The 17,411-nt window shown below is 34.3% G+C and overlaps 1 protein-coding gene across 1 annotated transcript in view; it reads left to right on the forward strand.

The window, feature by feature from the left end:
• Positions 1-17,411, forward strand: part of LOC113512569 (protein dachsous) — a 424,518-nt gene that overhangs the window by 386,374 nt on the left and 20,733 nt on the right. Inside the window, exons 3-4 of the mRNA XM_052899094.1 lie at positions 2,084-2,261; positions 5,818-6,291. Coding sequence (XP_052755054.1) covers positions 2,084-2,261; positions 5,818-6,291 — 652 coding nt within the window. The remainder of the gene's footprint in view (positions 1-2,083; positions 2,262-5,817; positions 6,292-17,411) is intronic.

A 17,411-nucleotide genomic window follows, 5' to 3' on the forward strand; every position in this document is an offset into this window, starting at 1 on the left:
AAACAAGCTGACGGCCCACCTGATGGAAAGTGGTAACCGTCGCCTATAGACATGAACAGTACCATGGACATAACAGAGTATACTGTTTCGTCCATGATACCTTCATGCGTTGCCATTTTTGAGGACCCACATGTTACTCCTCTGTACCTTGTTAATTTACTGCCATATCCATCCATATGAATTTGGCATGCCATATGAAATCGGTTTTGTGTGAAACTTAATCTTCTCATTACATTAAGTATACGCATATCTATAATTAATGTTATAAACAACCTGACAAGTATCATATTATAGAGAAAGTAGCCATAAAATATAAAAGCGGGCTTGTAAAACTCTATAAAACGGACCTCACAATTTCAACTCACATAGAATTAAGTACCTCATTGTTTTATGCAACATAGCATGGCAAACAAGCTGACGGCCCACCTGATGGAAAGTGGTAACCGTCGCCTATAGACATGAGCAGTACCATGAACATAACAATGTATACTGTTTCGCCCATAATATCCCCCCCCCCCCATACGTTGCCATTCCTGAGGACTAAAGTATTATGCCTCTGTACCCTGTAAATTCATTGCCATATCCTATCTTTCAAAAAGAAACACAGCCATGCAAACACAACTGATTCACAATTGAAAGACGAATGGGACAGAGGTGCCTATGCAAATTATTTTTTGTAACTGTAACACCTATTATTTTCTATTTTTTTTTTTAATTATCTAAGTTTTTTTTATTTCCACCAATTCACAATTTCATTTAGACATTCAAAGGTTGACTAGAAGGGATAGCTTTTATGGAATAAGTCCGCCATTATAATCATTATATTTTTAAGAACTCTGTATTCTGTAATTTAAGACTTTACTGTACAATAAAATGTTACGAACAAATAAACTTTTGTACAAAGTGTCCCTCTGGTAAGCTCTCCCTCAAATTAATTGCATTTGTTATCTCTGTTTGAATAATTAGTTGCAGCTCATTGTTGGTTGTTAGAATCGTATGATAGTCGACGTTTACCGGTTTATAGTAAAAGATTCGGATTTAGTGAAGAGGTATTAAGTGAATACTTTATGAGTACACGGTAAATATTTACCCGATTGAATTATCACCAACAATTTCGTCTTGAACTCTCTCCTCATTTAAGAGTTTCCTCTTGTCGGTGCAACTAATTCATGCATCTTCTTCCAGCCAGTTCGGTCCCAGGCCATATTTTTGACCTCCCTATACGACACCTAGTGTTTCTTTTATCTGTCCCATGTAGTTATTCCTTGGTCTTCCCCTTCCTCTTTTGCCTTCTATTTTTCCTTCTACTATGCTCTTTAAAAAATCGACATGTCGTATAAGGTAGGTCAGCATTTTGCTTCTTCTATTCTCTATTGTTTTAATTAATATTCTTTTCTCATTCATTCTTTTTCCTCATTCGTTAGTTCAACACAAAACTTTAAATTTATATTTTATTTAACTGTATATTTGTTTAAGTTTTCTAAATATTAATAGTTGTAGCACTTCAGCTGTCTGCTGACGACATGCTTTCTTACTATATTGGGTTGACTGGAAGAGATCTCTCCAGAGATAAGTCCACTCTTGCTCACTACATTTATAAATGCATTATATTACATGTAATTTACAAGTGCAATAAAGAATATATTATAAAACTTCGCGGGAAAATGGATCAGTATATGTAAAAAAATTGTCTCCAAAATAGAATAAATTAATAATTAAATACCATTGAAACTATTAATTAAATTTTCATTTCAATAATTAACTGTCCACTGCTGAACATGTCTTCTCCATAAGGGGAGTTTTGTCAGTATTTGCCATGCTTGGCAGGCGGGTTGGCAGTCACGGTTAGGCTTTTAGAGATATTTTAAGAGGAACGCTGCTGCCCATCTCTCGTACTCCCTATATCGCTTCTTACAACACCCACGGAAAAGGAAGGGGTGGCCTATTCTATGCCGGGACTACACCGTCGATCCAATTTCTAGTCGATAAATGATAACATTTAAAATAATTGGCTCCATTGTTTTTATTTCTCAATACAAGTTTGTGTGTAATGTAGAAATAATCATTTTTTATTTTGTTTCAGATGTCCGCAATAGATCCCGACTGCGGAGTCAACGCCATTGTCAACTACACTCTGGGTGATGGTGCAGCTCGATCCCAATTTACCGTCAAATCTGATAGCGGAGAACTCTGTATTGCTTCACCTTTGGACCATGAGATCAGCAGTGAATTCGAGTTTCCCGTCATTGCCACTGATAGAGGTACGTATCGAGGTAATCACATAAATAATAGAGCGATTTATATTTCTCGGTGAAGTTCAGAGTCACGCTTCGCGTACCTCAAATAGTCTCCGTTTAAAAACCCCAGCACATACCTCCGTGTACTACACCAAATCCTTTTCCGTTCAGGCAGTGCGCCTATGGAACTCGCTGCCACCGTCTATACAGAGTGCGCAATCCTTGGCTTCGTTTAAAGGACAAGTCAAATCACATTTTCTTTCACTGTAGTTACTCTTTTCCACTCCTTTGTAATTTTTGGACTAGATTTGTCATATTTCCTTGTGTGTGCTATGTATGTATTTATATGTGTATGTTTATGTATTTTGTATGTATGTTATATGTGATTATGTATGTATATATATATGTATGTGTATGTGTATGTATGTATGTATATATATTGTTATAGTAAGTAGTGTAATAAATTATATGTATTTGATATTTTTGTGCATTACATGTTTTTGTATTTTGTGCACGAAAATTGTTGATTCACTCTTGCGCCACCAGCCCTTTTCTATCTGTTCTCCCTTAACTAAAGGTTGTCTGTAAGAGATTGCCCTAGCGATAGGTACCTTTATGTGTATATTTCAATCTGTATTTATGTTACTGTATTTCATTTGAATTATTCACTTGTCATTGTATATTATTATTTATGGTGCAATAAAGAGTTAAATAAATAAATAAATAATCACATAATACTGGCACATCATATCGGCCGTTATAAGTCCACTTCGGAACATAGGCCTCTCCTTTATTTTATTTATTTATTCAAGGCAAACAAACAGCTAAAGTAATACATAATTATATACTTAAATAGTAATTTGGTAGCCACTAGAATTTGCACAAAATAAAATACAAGTAAACGAAACACAAAATTAGACAATACTAAATTAAACAAATATAAACAAAATTAAACAAACAAATACTACTGAAAACTACAGCAACATTGTCAATAATAATAATGCTCACAAGTTAATAAAACATTTTTTCAGAAAAACTTTAGTATGTTTTGCCCGTAGTTGCCATGCTTGGCAGCCGGGATGGCAACCGCAGTTAGCTTTTTGGTGATGTTTCGAGACAGATGCTGCTGCCCTTCCTTTGACCATTAAATTTCCTTAGTTACCTCTTACGACATGCATATTACTTATACTTAGACAAGCATAAGAAAAGGTCCTGATCCACTTGCATCAACTGACTCCTTGTAATTCATTTAATGTCGTCACTCCATTTAGTGGTAGTTCGCACTACACCGCATTTGCCCGTACGGGGTCGCTTAAGAGCCTTTCCTTTCCAGTGGGTGTCGTAAGAGGAGGCTAAGGGAATTTAATGGTCAAAAGGGTAAATTATGGCCAAATCCTAATTACGGTTACCAATAAGGTTACTAAGCGTGACAACTATTGGAAAAACTCTCCAAGGGGAAGTCCTCTAATCAGCAATAATAATAACGGCTGATATGATAATGTTATAAACGTTTCCTGTCTTAAGATTTTTTTTTAACTTTTTAGTTTCTCACAATTAAGCCATCCGCACACGCGCGCCGTAGCTCAAAAGTGCGGCAAGTTGACTCCGAAATAAATTCAGAATGTGTCCATCGTTCCCTTGCGGACCTTGATTTATGGGGCGAGCAACAGCCAACTATTACCTCGGTTTTTTATTTCCACCAATCGGACCCAGCAAGTTTGTTTCGTTAAGCCGAAATTTCGAATTGAATTTCGAATTAGCTATTTCGGAATTAAGCGTGTGTACGTAACACGTAAGTGGCGACCTGTAGACTGTTTCAAAAATATTTAACGAACTGGTAATCGTATTTTATCGATATTATTATAGAAAAATAAAATTTGAAAAAAATCTAATCAATTTTTTTAAAATTATTTGTATAACTACAATTAGTCAGATTATTAGAGGGAGACTTTATACAAAAGTCGTTTGCTTGGGCACTTCTGTCCGATTGGTATTTCTACCGTTTAGCAGTTGTGTTTGCATGGCTGCGGTTTGAAGAGTGGGATATGGCAGTTACTATAGTAATTTACAGAGTACAGAGGAATAATACCTGAGTCCTCAGGAATGGCAACGCATCAGAGATATCATGCAACTTAGAATGGCAAACAAGCTGACGGCCCACCTGATGGAAAGTGGTAACCGTCGCCTATAGACATGAACAGTACCATGGACATAACAGAGTATACTGTTTCGCCCATGATACCCCCCATGCGTTGCCATTGTGTTATTTCTTTGTATCCTGTAAATTCACTGCCATATCCCATCCTTCAAATCGAAACACAACTGCTTTACGGTAGAAACACAAATGGGACAGGACAGGAGTGCCCAAGCAAACGACTTTTGTACAAAGTCCCCCTCTGATATAGTCGAGTGTATTTGAATCTAACATAACAAGGGCTGAAGCTATTATAGTGAATTAATTTAATAATTGATAGCTTAATTTAAAAATTACAAATATATTATTATAATAAGAATTTCTTTATTTAATATAACAATTATATAATTATTGCTTTAAATGAAAATAACAATTAACTCTCTCCTTTTTAACTGATATAATTATTTATAAGTGCAATATAAATGTATAATTATTTCATCATTAATTTTCATTGCATAGCTTCATAACTACATAATTATGTTGATCGAGTGAAACTTAACACAACAAAAGAGTTTAGCATAATTGCACTTTACTAGTCACGGAACCTTGACAATACTAAAAAGGAGCCTATAAGTGAACACGTACAATTAGGGTTGCCAATTATTTGGATATATCTGGATTTTAGGCTCGAACTTTCACAATTTTTTTATTAGATTTTGTAGTCAAACTTTGTATTTTGTTTAATTTTCTGACTAAATTATATTAAAATACTTTATTTACTTATTTCAATTACTTTATTGGTCGAAAGAAAATATGGTAAAAAAGACGGAGTTAATGCTAGTAGCATTCTGTACCAGTCAACCTTTTGGAGGATTAGTAAATCACGAACGAGGTACTTCATTATTGGGATAATAGATTAGTATTTTTTTATCTTTTTTATATAAGTAATTAATCAGTATCTTCTGAGTTTAAGCCTTAAAAAGGAAATAATTATGCTCACAATTATAATTATTAATGGGGTAGTCAGAGGTATTGATCAGTGTTGCCTTTTAAATATCACGAGACAGGATTTGCCTAATGTGGGGCCAAATCTATCATAAGCCGATCTTGTTCATGTTCAATAAATAATGAACTCAAAATTTGTCGCTCAAATATATTATTTCTTTCTTCCTCCATTGCCGTTACTTATTTAGATTCTCCCCTTTTATACTTTTTGTATCTCTTATTTCATTTTATAATCAAAATGGCTGAACTATTCAAATCTCCGATTGTCCGATCTGCACTTATCGAAATGGCAACCCTACACACAATGTAAATATAACGATTATTTTATTATCACGAACCATGTCCGAGACGAAGCGTTGACAACGGCATAAATCAACTAGCTGTCAATTAAACATCGTATTACAACAATACACAATCAAGACACCAATTATTTATTCGCAGGGGGCCTGTCCACGACCGCTATGGTGAAGATCCAACTGCTTGATATAAATGACAACGTACCAGCATTCGTTGTGAAGGACTACAATGTCTCTTTGAAAGAAGGCAGGATATCATCGAACGAACCCATTGTGGCGGTCTCCGCTACAGATTCAGATTCAGGCAGATTCGGAATGGTCACGTACAGAATTGTTAGTGGCAATGATAATGATGTATTCAGAATTGATAGAGGCACAGGTGATATACTTGTAACGAAGCCGGCGTTGATACAAGCTAATGCTAAATATGATTTGGAAGTATCCGCTACGGACGGCGGAGGTCTGACCGCACCGCAAGGGGCTGTGGTACATATAAATGTATTGCCAGCTGGTATTGGTTCAGCGTTGTTCGATAAACCAAGATACAATTTTCGTATAGTTGAAGATGTAGGAGTTGGAGCTGTTGTTGGTACTTTGAAGGCTACTGTCGGCGACAGAGGTGAGTTCATTTTTATTTTTCCTTCTTTATTTAAGGTATTTAATTCAGAATATGATATAGTAATAAAATGACGTCGAGAAAGGCTTATAATATGTACTCCGAAATACAGTTATTGTATTTAAAAAATTACCAAATATGACTGAGGAATATGGCCGAAATTTTACTATACATGTAACATGAACATTTGCAAAAATATTTGTATGTTATTAGTCAATCACGCTTAAACGTATTGATTAATTTGAATGGAATATTGTACATAGATATTTTATTTTTAGCCGACTTAAAAAAGGAGGATTTCCATGTTACACTGTATATTTCTTTTTTATGTAAGTCCACCGATATCTCTATCAATCGTAGGTAGATTTTAAAAATTCTTTTTTTAGATCAATAGTTAGAATAATGTTAATTCTGATTATAATGTTTACTAATATTGAAAATGTTTTTTTTTAATCTTTCTTACCAAATCAACTACATGTCAAATTGTAAATCAATCACATATTTCGAAATATGTTCCAAATCAAAGTTATTCGGTTTCATGAATACCATCGGATTTCTGATTAACAAACTCTCATCGTATTATGTGCTATAAACTCAAATATGTATATTATTTTAAGACTAAGTGATGGTACCAGTAAGTTTTAACGAAACCTATTACGCGTTAATAAAACATCTCTAATAAACATTCTTGAAATGAAAGCGGCTGTATAAACGTTTAGGGTTACCGTATAGCGAAAGTTACTTAGGGAAAAGGTATATTAATGTTTAGGAAAGGTGAACTACCGTTGAGTCAAATTACCTTATGGCTTCATTTCGCTTTAACAAATTTATTGAAATCGTGCCACTGGGAGATTGGTGTAAATTATAAGCATTAGCGATGTGCCAAGATAAAAACACGAGTACTTTTTTATAAGAAGGAGATCTTTGTTTTTATATAAAATATCTAATAATTTCAAAGGAACAAACAGATCATTAATATAATAAAAGGCCGGCAGCACACCTGCAATGCCGCTGGTATTGTGGGTGATCATGGGCGGCGGTAGTCACTTACCATCAGGTGAGCCGCATGCTCGTTTGCCCCCTGTGTTGTAAAAAAAAAAATATAGGTCAAGATTTAAATATTAATTCCACTCATATATATCACGACTTTTAGGAGTTTCTTTTACAATGAATAGTAATACGATTTGAACAACTTAATTTTACTTCATCAGTTCAAAGATTTCAAAGAGTCGTTGTGTTGTATCTAGATCTGCATATAAAATCAAGCTCAAAATGTGATGATAATGTCTACAAACAATAAGGTTTTGAATATTCTTTTTAAAGATTACTTGTAATTAACACTCGTGATCTTGTTTTATGGGGAATATTTTTAATTATTTGGTTTGGTCATTTGGATAGGATGGATGAAAGAGTTACGAAAGAGATTTATCGAACAAGAATGAATGGAGATGTCGGTAGGGGCTACTCTAGATGGACGTATGTTGACCAAAAAGGCGACGTGTTGAAAAAGGGCCAAATCAAAAGTACCCGTAACCGGCGAGCGTGTATGAAAAGATTGATGAATGTGGAAGAAGCAAAAGAAATTTGTTTGAATCGAAGCATTTGGCGTTCCATTGTTTCTGCCTACCCTAATGGGAGACAGGCATGACAGATATGTATGTATGTATTCTAAATTATTCAAATATATCCCTTCCTCCCGATTTCGTTACAAAACTCCCCTGCTGGCTTAAGATTGCATCCGTACACAACAGTATATGGATCAATATGATGAGATTCATACTAAAACCAAACATTTTGACAGTTCTTACCTTTGTCGAGTTATTAAATCATGGAATTTTCTTCCGAGATTTGTGTTTCCTGTCACGTTTAACTTGGATTTCTTCAATAGTGGCATGAAAAAGTATTTACATAAGCCAGTGTCGTGTAAATTAGGTTAGAAGCAGTCTTGCATTGGATCTACAACCTATACACTTAACATCAGGTAGTTAAAGAGTTAGTTTCGTGCCATTATAAAAAAACTGTCTTTTTTTTTCTTTTTTTTATACAACTTAGAATGGCAAACAAGCTGACAGCCCACCTGATGGAAAGTGGTAACCGTCGCCTATAGACATGAGCAGTACCATGGACATAACAGAGTATACTGTTTCGCCCATGATACCCCCCATGCGTTGCCATTCCTGAGGCCTCAGGTGTTATTCCTCTGTACCCAGTAAATTCACGCCAAAAATGTCTTGCTATAAATGGTTCCTAAATTGGTATAATATATCTATGACATATTTTTATCAGAACAATGAGATTTTTTTTCAATACCGATTTGTCACTAAGAAAGTCAGTCTAAGAAACTATTTTCATATACGCTAAGTCTTTCAACGCTCCGCTTCTAAATCGAACCAAACACCCAAACGTTCGGATACCTATATACAATACGTAATCGCCTATTGTCTAGTATGAAGATCACGACCAGTTGATCTGCGGCCGTGGTACCTTTCGGATGGACCACGTCTTTTGTAAGTTTCTGTACCTGCCGTGCTTTGAATAAATCATTTTAGCCTATAGATAAATATGTTTTAGAATATATTTGTGCGGACAGTATCAACTTTGTTCAGGATGTGCATGGTTAGACGGAAATGGGAATAAATAGAAATGCAGTTATATTTTTCACTGAACGTCTACCCTCCAAGAAAGTATAGTCGAAATTCAAATGTATTAGGTAGAGATTTTGTACAAAAGTAGCACTTGTGTTTCTATCTACGTTTGCATATCTGTTTTTAGGTTTAAAGAGTATTGGTGATAAAATTACAGGGCATGGCAGCATCTTACTCTCTTATATATCTGTTTGAACTATTACATTGTATTGTTACTTTTTTTGTAAATTGAGAATTTGACTGAAAAAAAGAGGCAGAATGAAACACTTTAATAGCTAAAATAGGTTTATGAAATATTTGATGTTTTTTTTTTCTCTGTACCCAGTAAATTCACGCCATATCCCCCCCACTCTTCAAACCGAAATACAGCCATGCAAACACAACTGCTTCACGATAGAAACACGAATGGGACAGAGGTACCCAAGCAGTCGACTTTTGTACAAAGTCTCCCTCTGGTAATAATGATGATACATAGGAACACCAACAGCATATTTTAATATAACATATATAACAAACATTAGATACATATAATACAATATTAATGCACATCTCTATTAAAGTATTTCTTTAACATAATTATACTAAAAATAAATATAAATTAAATTATATATTTATATGTATTATGGGCTATTAATATAAATTATAAATATTCGCTTGTATTAATGTAATCATGAAATTAGATATTCATACGCTAAACAAGTATTATTACCGCTTGTTCCTTGCAAATCTGCAACGTTCCAATAAATGCGTAAATGTACTAATATCGCCGCCATTACCAAGTTGAAACCCGTACAATTCCTGTTGATACATCGTTGATAAATCAGGCGTTGGCCAATAAAGCACGGCACGGACTATCTCACTCGAACGCGGTGCGTTTCACTAATATTTATACTACAAGATTTTCCATAATGGACTCTTTTACACCATATCGTAATCTATATATTAATTTACACCTCTGTTCCATTCGTGTTTCAACCGTGAAGCAGTTGTGTTTGCATGACTGTGTTTCAGTTCGAAGGGTGGGATATGGCAGTGAATTTACAGGGTACAGAGGAATAACACCTGAGTCCTCAGGAATGGGCAATCACTAGTTTTTGCAATAATTTCATCCAATCCAATGGAAACAACAAAAGCTGATGGGACTATTGACCGATGATACCCTAGTCCTCTTAGAGCTATGGGTGGTTGCAAGTATTCAGTATTGTTCTTAGTGCATATGTATAACTCTGTACAATATAAATGAAAATCTAAATGCTTAATTATTTGAATAATTATTAGAATTACCTCAAATTTAAAATTATTATTAATAACCTCATATTTCATCAAATTTGAAAGAAAATATTTTTTTTTGCTTTCAAGTTTAATGAAATAATGTTTTAAATATTTTCATTCTATTTTATTTGAATGAATGAATGAATGAATGAGTGGTTTATTTTCTCTTCACAAAAGGTAGAATACATTTTATTCTACAACTTGAGGTACAATTTGATATGAAGACCAATTTTGTGAGAGACTGGTGCTTGCGGTAGGTTTAAAAGAACCTGTGTTCTTATTTTATTGTTTCCTCCAAAAGATTACAATAGTAAACTTATTATAAATATAAACAATTACAAGAAATAATCACAATGAGAAAACAATCTTATCGCTAAAAGCTAATTTTAGTACCGATCTTGGAAATAGTTTTGTAATATTTATATCAAATATAAATACCTGATTTTATGAATACCTAATTTTTATTATTGATTACTTTTCGATATGAATTGAATCACGACCTAATTTATGTTCAAGAAGTCAATTTAAATATATATAAAAAGCGTGAAAATTAGAAATTTACTTTTAAATTACATTTAAACTTGAAAACGCAAATTTCCCTTAAAAACCTAATAATTATGATTGTGTTGTTGGAGTTTTAATACTGACTGTTGACGTTGAGGTTTTTTAAGACAATGTATTATTTTTAAGTTTGTTCTATGTCAGATTTTCATAAGACATGTCTCGTATTTTTTTCACTAAACTTATTATTTTATATCACAAACACATATATGTTTTATTACTGCATCCTGCTATTTACAACATATGTTTCCCAAAAAAATGATTTGAATTGTGGCAAAGTCATTTGTTCTGATTTGAAAACAAAACTACTAGACGGATTTTGTTAAAATTTCTATAGAACTAATCTGTAAGTATATCGTTTTAGATAAAAAAGAATTTTTCAAATCTGTTTACAACTGACAGAGTTATGAGGTAACAAACATAAAAACAATATATATCCGAATTGACAACCTCCTTGTTCTCGGAGTCGATTGAAAACTATCAGCTAATACAGTACGGTGTGAGCCACGGCCGCGGGGCTAGGCTGGTCCAGTCCACGTTTATTTTGTTATAAGTCGCTAGCACTGTAAATCACTGAATTGCAAACTCTACCGTTATTGTACTCCGTGCACTTGTCTATGAGAATTCTGCACCATGACTGTGCCATTGTTTAAGCGGAAAGATAGTGGCTATTTAGCATTCATACTTTGAGATATTACTTATACAGTGGGTAACGGGACGAGGGTATCAACCCCAAATACAAATTCAATACAATTTATTAATAATAATGTTACATCGTGATGAATGCCTTTTTATGTTATAAGTTATATATTTACGTTATCCTGATATTAGAAGTGTTTCAACCGTGAATTAGTTGTGTTTGCATGGCTGTGTTTTGGTTTGAAGGGTGGGATATGGCGTGAATTTACAGGGTACAGAGAAATAACATCTGAGTCCGCAGGAATGGCAACACATGGGAGGTATCGTGGGCGAAACAGTATACTCTATTATGTCCATGGTACTGCTCATGTCTATAGGCGACGGGTACCACTTTTCATCAGGTGGGCCGTCAGCTTGTTTGCCATTCTAAGTTGTATAAAAAAAAAACTCATATAATGTTGTATAATAATTAATCCATAAACAGTAATATTACAAGATGGCCGCATGGAGTTTATCTGATCGCAATAAATGGATTATGAGGAATTAAATGGATTATTTCAACTTTGCATACGACTGAGGACTCGCTTGCTTTATTTTTATGTGCAGTTTATTTATAAGGGCATACGAATGTCACAGCTTAGAAGCGAACTACTGTAATTTTAAGTTTCATTTTGAGAGTTTGATTTTGTACACATGCAGATGAATGACTTTGTACCATTTGTATATATAAAAAAAAAAAAAAATTAATGATAAAATGAAAAGTTTTGTTTCGTAGAAAAAAAAACTTTATAATTTTTTGTACAGTCAAACTCCATTTTATAATTTTTCGATTTCAAATACTTTTTTTCAAATTTACTGGTCATTCTTGCATATGAAAAACTATTTATAGATTGGTTCATTCCTTAACGATGTTAAAAAGGACTTTTGGAAATTATCACGAGACTGCCAGATATAGGGTTCTATACGAGCGAAACCACGAGAGTCAACTAGTCTCACATGAAGTTTGTGCAATTAAAATTGGCAATGAACAAATGGCAGGGATGTGTTTTAATAAATTCCAAAGCAATTAGATTGCAACAGCAATATAGGTACGATACTGCAAATCAAATCTTTAGATTAAGCAGATACCGTTTAAAAATGAACTCACATTGTATTGTTGTTGTTTGGCCCAGGGCACAAGCTTTTAGCGAATTTCAAAGTAATATTTTAGATAATTTAATTTGTACAAATATTATTTAATATTTATAAAGTGTAAACAATGTTTTGTTTTACATTTATGGTAGGTATACAAGTTTAACAATATCGTTAATGGACAATGAGAAAAATAAACCTAAATAGAAAAAATATATTAAATTAGATTTTATCATACATTTTTCAATTTTCCAATGGTCGTCTGCAGAAAGTTTAAATTAACAAAAATATAAATACAAAATCCAAATAAATTATTATATACATATATTTTAGTGTCTATTTTGGTATTTTCCAAACTTACACTACGAATGAAGTCCTTCAGTTTTGTAATCGGTGAGTGATTTTCAATAAATACAATTTCTATCTAATTTCTGTAAACTTATTTGGGCTAGAGTTATTGGAAAAATTGACATTCCCAGAAAGAATTGTATAAAATGTTTTATTAAAGTTATATTTAGAGAACGTTAGCGTTTCTAGAGAATTTAAACTGAAAGTGTAGTTGAAACGATTCACTGAGTTGAGCAGGGCTCGTATTTTCTTAAAACCACTCACGAGTAAATTGTGGTACTGACAAAAATTAGCAAAAAAATAATAAATAATAAAAAAAGGTGCTGTGTGGTTTCAGCATAGAATGACCTAACCTAACCACCCATTTCACCCCTTCCTTTCTCGTGTGTGTTGTAAAAGGTGACTAAGGGAACTTAATGGTCGAAAGATGAGCAGCAGCGTTCCTTTTGAAACATTACCAAAACCATACTGCTGTTACTAACCTCCCTGGCAACCATGGCAACTACTGGCAACATTCTCCAATAGGGGGAGGCCTTTATTCAGCAGTGGACAACTGATGATGATGATAAATAAGAAACGCTTTCGATTTCGACCAAACTCCTATCACTTGCGACGCGTAACACCATCTCCAGTTAATTAGAAAGAGCTCCATAACATTTATGTTCAATGCTCAAATGCACGCCCCTAGAGATTTATAGCCGGTTTGCCTCGAGATAAACAGTCATTAATTAAAAAAATATAATATATCGAAGAATTGGACAGACGGACGGTCGTATTTAAATTGTAGTAATAGTTTTTACAGTACCAATATTGCGCGTTTCTTTTGCTTTTTATTCGCCGATGCGGTGTGTGGCTGATTAAAAATTATAGATCGCATAAAAGTAACGCCCGGGGATTGAATAAACTATTTGATTTAAGATTCATCGAAGCCTATTAACAGCTGTTGAGTGGTGTGAATACTTTAAACATTACCGACTAGAACTTATATATATATACATATATATGTATATATATATGTATATATATATATACTAACTTCGTATGTAACGCCTACATAACAACCCCTTTCCTCCTTCTTCCACTAGAGGGAGCGATGACGTCAGTTACATTGATTGGAGTGAGTGGATACAGGTGGCTTGGGAGTGTTTGTCACTAAACTATAAATGTGAGAAATTTCATACTCCTCCGTCAGCACAATTTACGTATAAAGAAGTACAAAGTTTCTGCTTCGCGTATTGTTATTACTAACAGGGTACAGAGGAATAACACCTGAGTACTCAGGAATGGCAACTCATGGGGGGTATCATGGGCGAAACAGTATACTCTGTTATGTCCATGGTGCTGCTTATGTCTATAGGCGACGGTTACCACTTTCCATCAAGTGGGTCGTTAGCTTGTTTGTGATTCTAAGTTGCATGTGAAAAAAATTGAAATTGGTTTTTTTATGTGACACAGTATTTAATTATTTTAATTAATAATTAATGCGAATAGGTCAGATCTGGGATTAAGATAGGAGATTTACTCAACGGACATCTAATGACAGATAGATGTCGTCGCTGCAAAAAAAAACGCGCCTAATCATGTCTTGTATTAAGATCAAACAACAATCCTTTCTAATATTATAAATGTGAAAGTGTGTTTGTTACCTTTTAACGCCTTAATGGATCAAGTAACCGTTTTAAAATTTGGTATACACGTATGCTTGGGTGATATGGAGGAGAATATAGGTTAGCATTTATCCTGGTTGTAACATGTTTCGGTCACACGAACGAAGTTGCGGGTAAAAACTATTTAGAAACAAGTTTTTAGATACATAGATTAGATAGATAGATTTTTTTTAATGGATGATAGTGGAATGGTAACCCCGCCTGCGCTATCGGTATACACTGGCGGGAGACCAGTAAGGGATGATTGGTGAGGATGAAAAGACAGGTCAGTTAGCCTATCGTGACTAATTTAACGATAAATTAGTCACAATAGTTTCCAGGAGGAACCACGTGGAGGTCGACCTGACAGGGTATATTGCAAGCAATGGGGCTATTAGTAACAATCCCTTCCCCCTAGATAGATAGATTTTTTTTGATGGGTGAAAATAGTATGGTAACCCCGCTTGCGCTAACGGGATACGCTAGCGGAGCACCAGTGAAGGGTGATGGATGAGAATGAAAACAGGCCAGTTAGCCCATCATGATGAATTTATCGGGAATTAACCATGATATTTTCCAGGGGGAACCGCGAGGAGGTCGATCTGGTTGGTTGCTAGCAATGGGATTCTAAGTCTCCATTACTAACAATCCCTTTCCCCCAGATAGATAGATTAGTTAATAAAATAAAGAGTATCATTAGTGGTTTTGAATACTGTTGGAATGATATATACTTATTAGTATTCCTTGAAGTTAGAGGAAAAAAATGTTGAGACACTTGATACGACACGACGAACTTATTAATAATACAATGGAAGGTAAGATAGAATAAAGGGATTGGGGACCAAGGTCAGGCGCATCAAGAAAACAGTTGGTGTCGTGTCGTATCAAGAGGTGAAGAGACTCGCTGAAAATCGTAGTGAGTGGCAAGAGCTCCACCGACAAGAGCGCAGCTCTTAAATAGGATAGATAGAAAGAATTATTCCCCATGAATATGTATATATTATGTTATTTACTCCATGTGTTAATCAAGGATATGCTCTATTTGTGTACTAAATTTTATTCAAAACTGTCCAGCCATTTAAGTGCAATGGAGTATAAAACATCCAGTTGCCTTAAAAAAAAATATGAGTATATTATTAGTAAGGTAGTGGGAAGAAGCATTATAAATATAAATAAAAATAGAGAGTTTATCGAAGCATTATTGTGCTTTGATTTATTTTAGTAACTATTTATTTATTTATTATATTTACGAACCAAGGCAGCTTGACAGTTTCCCAGTTCGCTCCCTTATCGATCACAATATATGAAACATAATAACATTTAATTATTGGATACTTTCTAAATAATTTACTGCCATTCTGCAATACTCGATGAGTTTACCAGTTTACAAGTCCGGATGCTGGCTCATTATATCAACAATAACATAATACATATATTTATATTATTTAAAACAAGCAATATTATTTCATCCATCACTCTCATTATTTTTTAATGGTGAAAAAAGGTTGGCTGTATTTTATTTTGTTGCATTTTATAACAATTCACGCGTGCTGCCAATCTTATAGGACTGAAAATTTGAAATTCGAATCCGGCGAAATTCAAGGATACGGTCGGAACGGAGAGCGGTTGCCGAAACCGAATAAATATAAAGTGGAGTTCAACAACCCCACCACCATGGTTTTTGTCGCATGCGTTTTATTTCTTCGTTTTTTAAAAGCCACAATTATTTTCGTCTCTTTAGTTTTTATTCGGCATTACTTGGCCGAGTTACATCCGAATTTAACACGATTTATGTGTCAAAATGTTAAATGCAGTTGAAATTTTGATAGCGCTTCGTGACGTGGTAATGGTAAATGTCTATCGCGGCGCGGCCAAAAGCCGAGATTGGTGGTATCTGAGAAGAACGAGTAAAAATTGCAAAATCCTAAAAATTTCGAGCCTACCCAAAAACAATATAATTTCTCTCAGATTTTCTCGTTTATAATGCCCCCAATTAGGAGAGTTATCAGTGTTGTTTTATCTTAAAAATAATCAATGGTACATTTTGGTGAATAATTATTTGTTTCCGTAAACAATTTTACTTGGAAGGTCGTAATCGATAATCGATACTATCCGATTAAATTAATTCATTAAATTAAATCGAGAATCCACCATTCAGAGGGAAATCTTTACAACACTTAATTGAGCGGGCCTGTTCTCGTGAGCGAGATATAATCTTTGCCATTAATGATTTCAATACAGAAGGCGGGATGCAAATTTATTTAGTAACGAGACGGTAAGGCACGGGAAACGAACCCTGGTCCCTAATGAATGCGCCACCGAAATGTTAAAAAACGACTCGTCAAGGATACAACAGAGATATCTTAATTTTGTGCGAGAGTTAGGACACATCTGTTGCTTGCAAAAAATACACAAAAAATAAATAAATACAAAATATTTGATAGAAATTAGTACTTGTAATAATCAATTATGAATATCAGCATCCTATTTTTCCTATTTCTTTTTTTATACCACTGAGTAGGCAAACAAACATACGGCCCACCCGATGGTAAGCAGTTACCGTAGCCTATGAACGCCTGCAATTTCAGAGGTAATTCAAGCATGGCCGTCCATGAAGAAACCGATTTATTCCTTTTTTTAAGAACCCCATGATGTAGTCTCTTGGAATAACCTCGACAGGAAGCTCATTCTATAACCTGAGCGTTCATGGGAGGAAACATCTCTGAAACCATGCTGTATGCGACCATCTAAGCATTAAGATATGTGAACTTCCTATCGATGGCGAATTGTTTTTATCAACCGATTTTAAAAAGGTTCTCAAATCGGTTGTACTTTTTTAGTTGTAAAACAAATTTGGAAAATATTTTTTGTCTGAAAGGAC

Source organism: Galleria mellonella, unplaced genomic scaffold (assembly GCF_026898425.1).
Source record: "Galleria mellonella isolate WM207_F2 unplaced genomic scaffold, CSIRO_AGI_GalMel_v1 utg56, whole genome shotgun sequence".
NCBI lineage: Eukaryota > Metazoa > Arthropoda > Insecta > Lepidoptera > Pyralidae > Galleria > Galleria mellonella.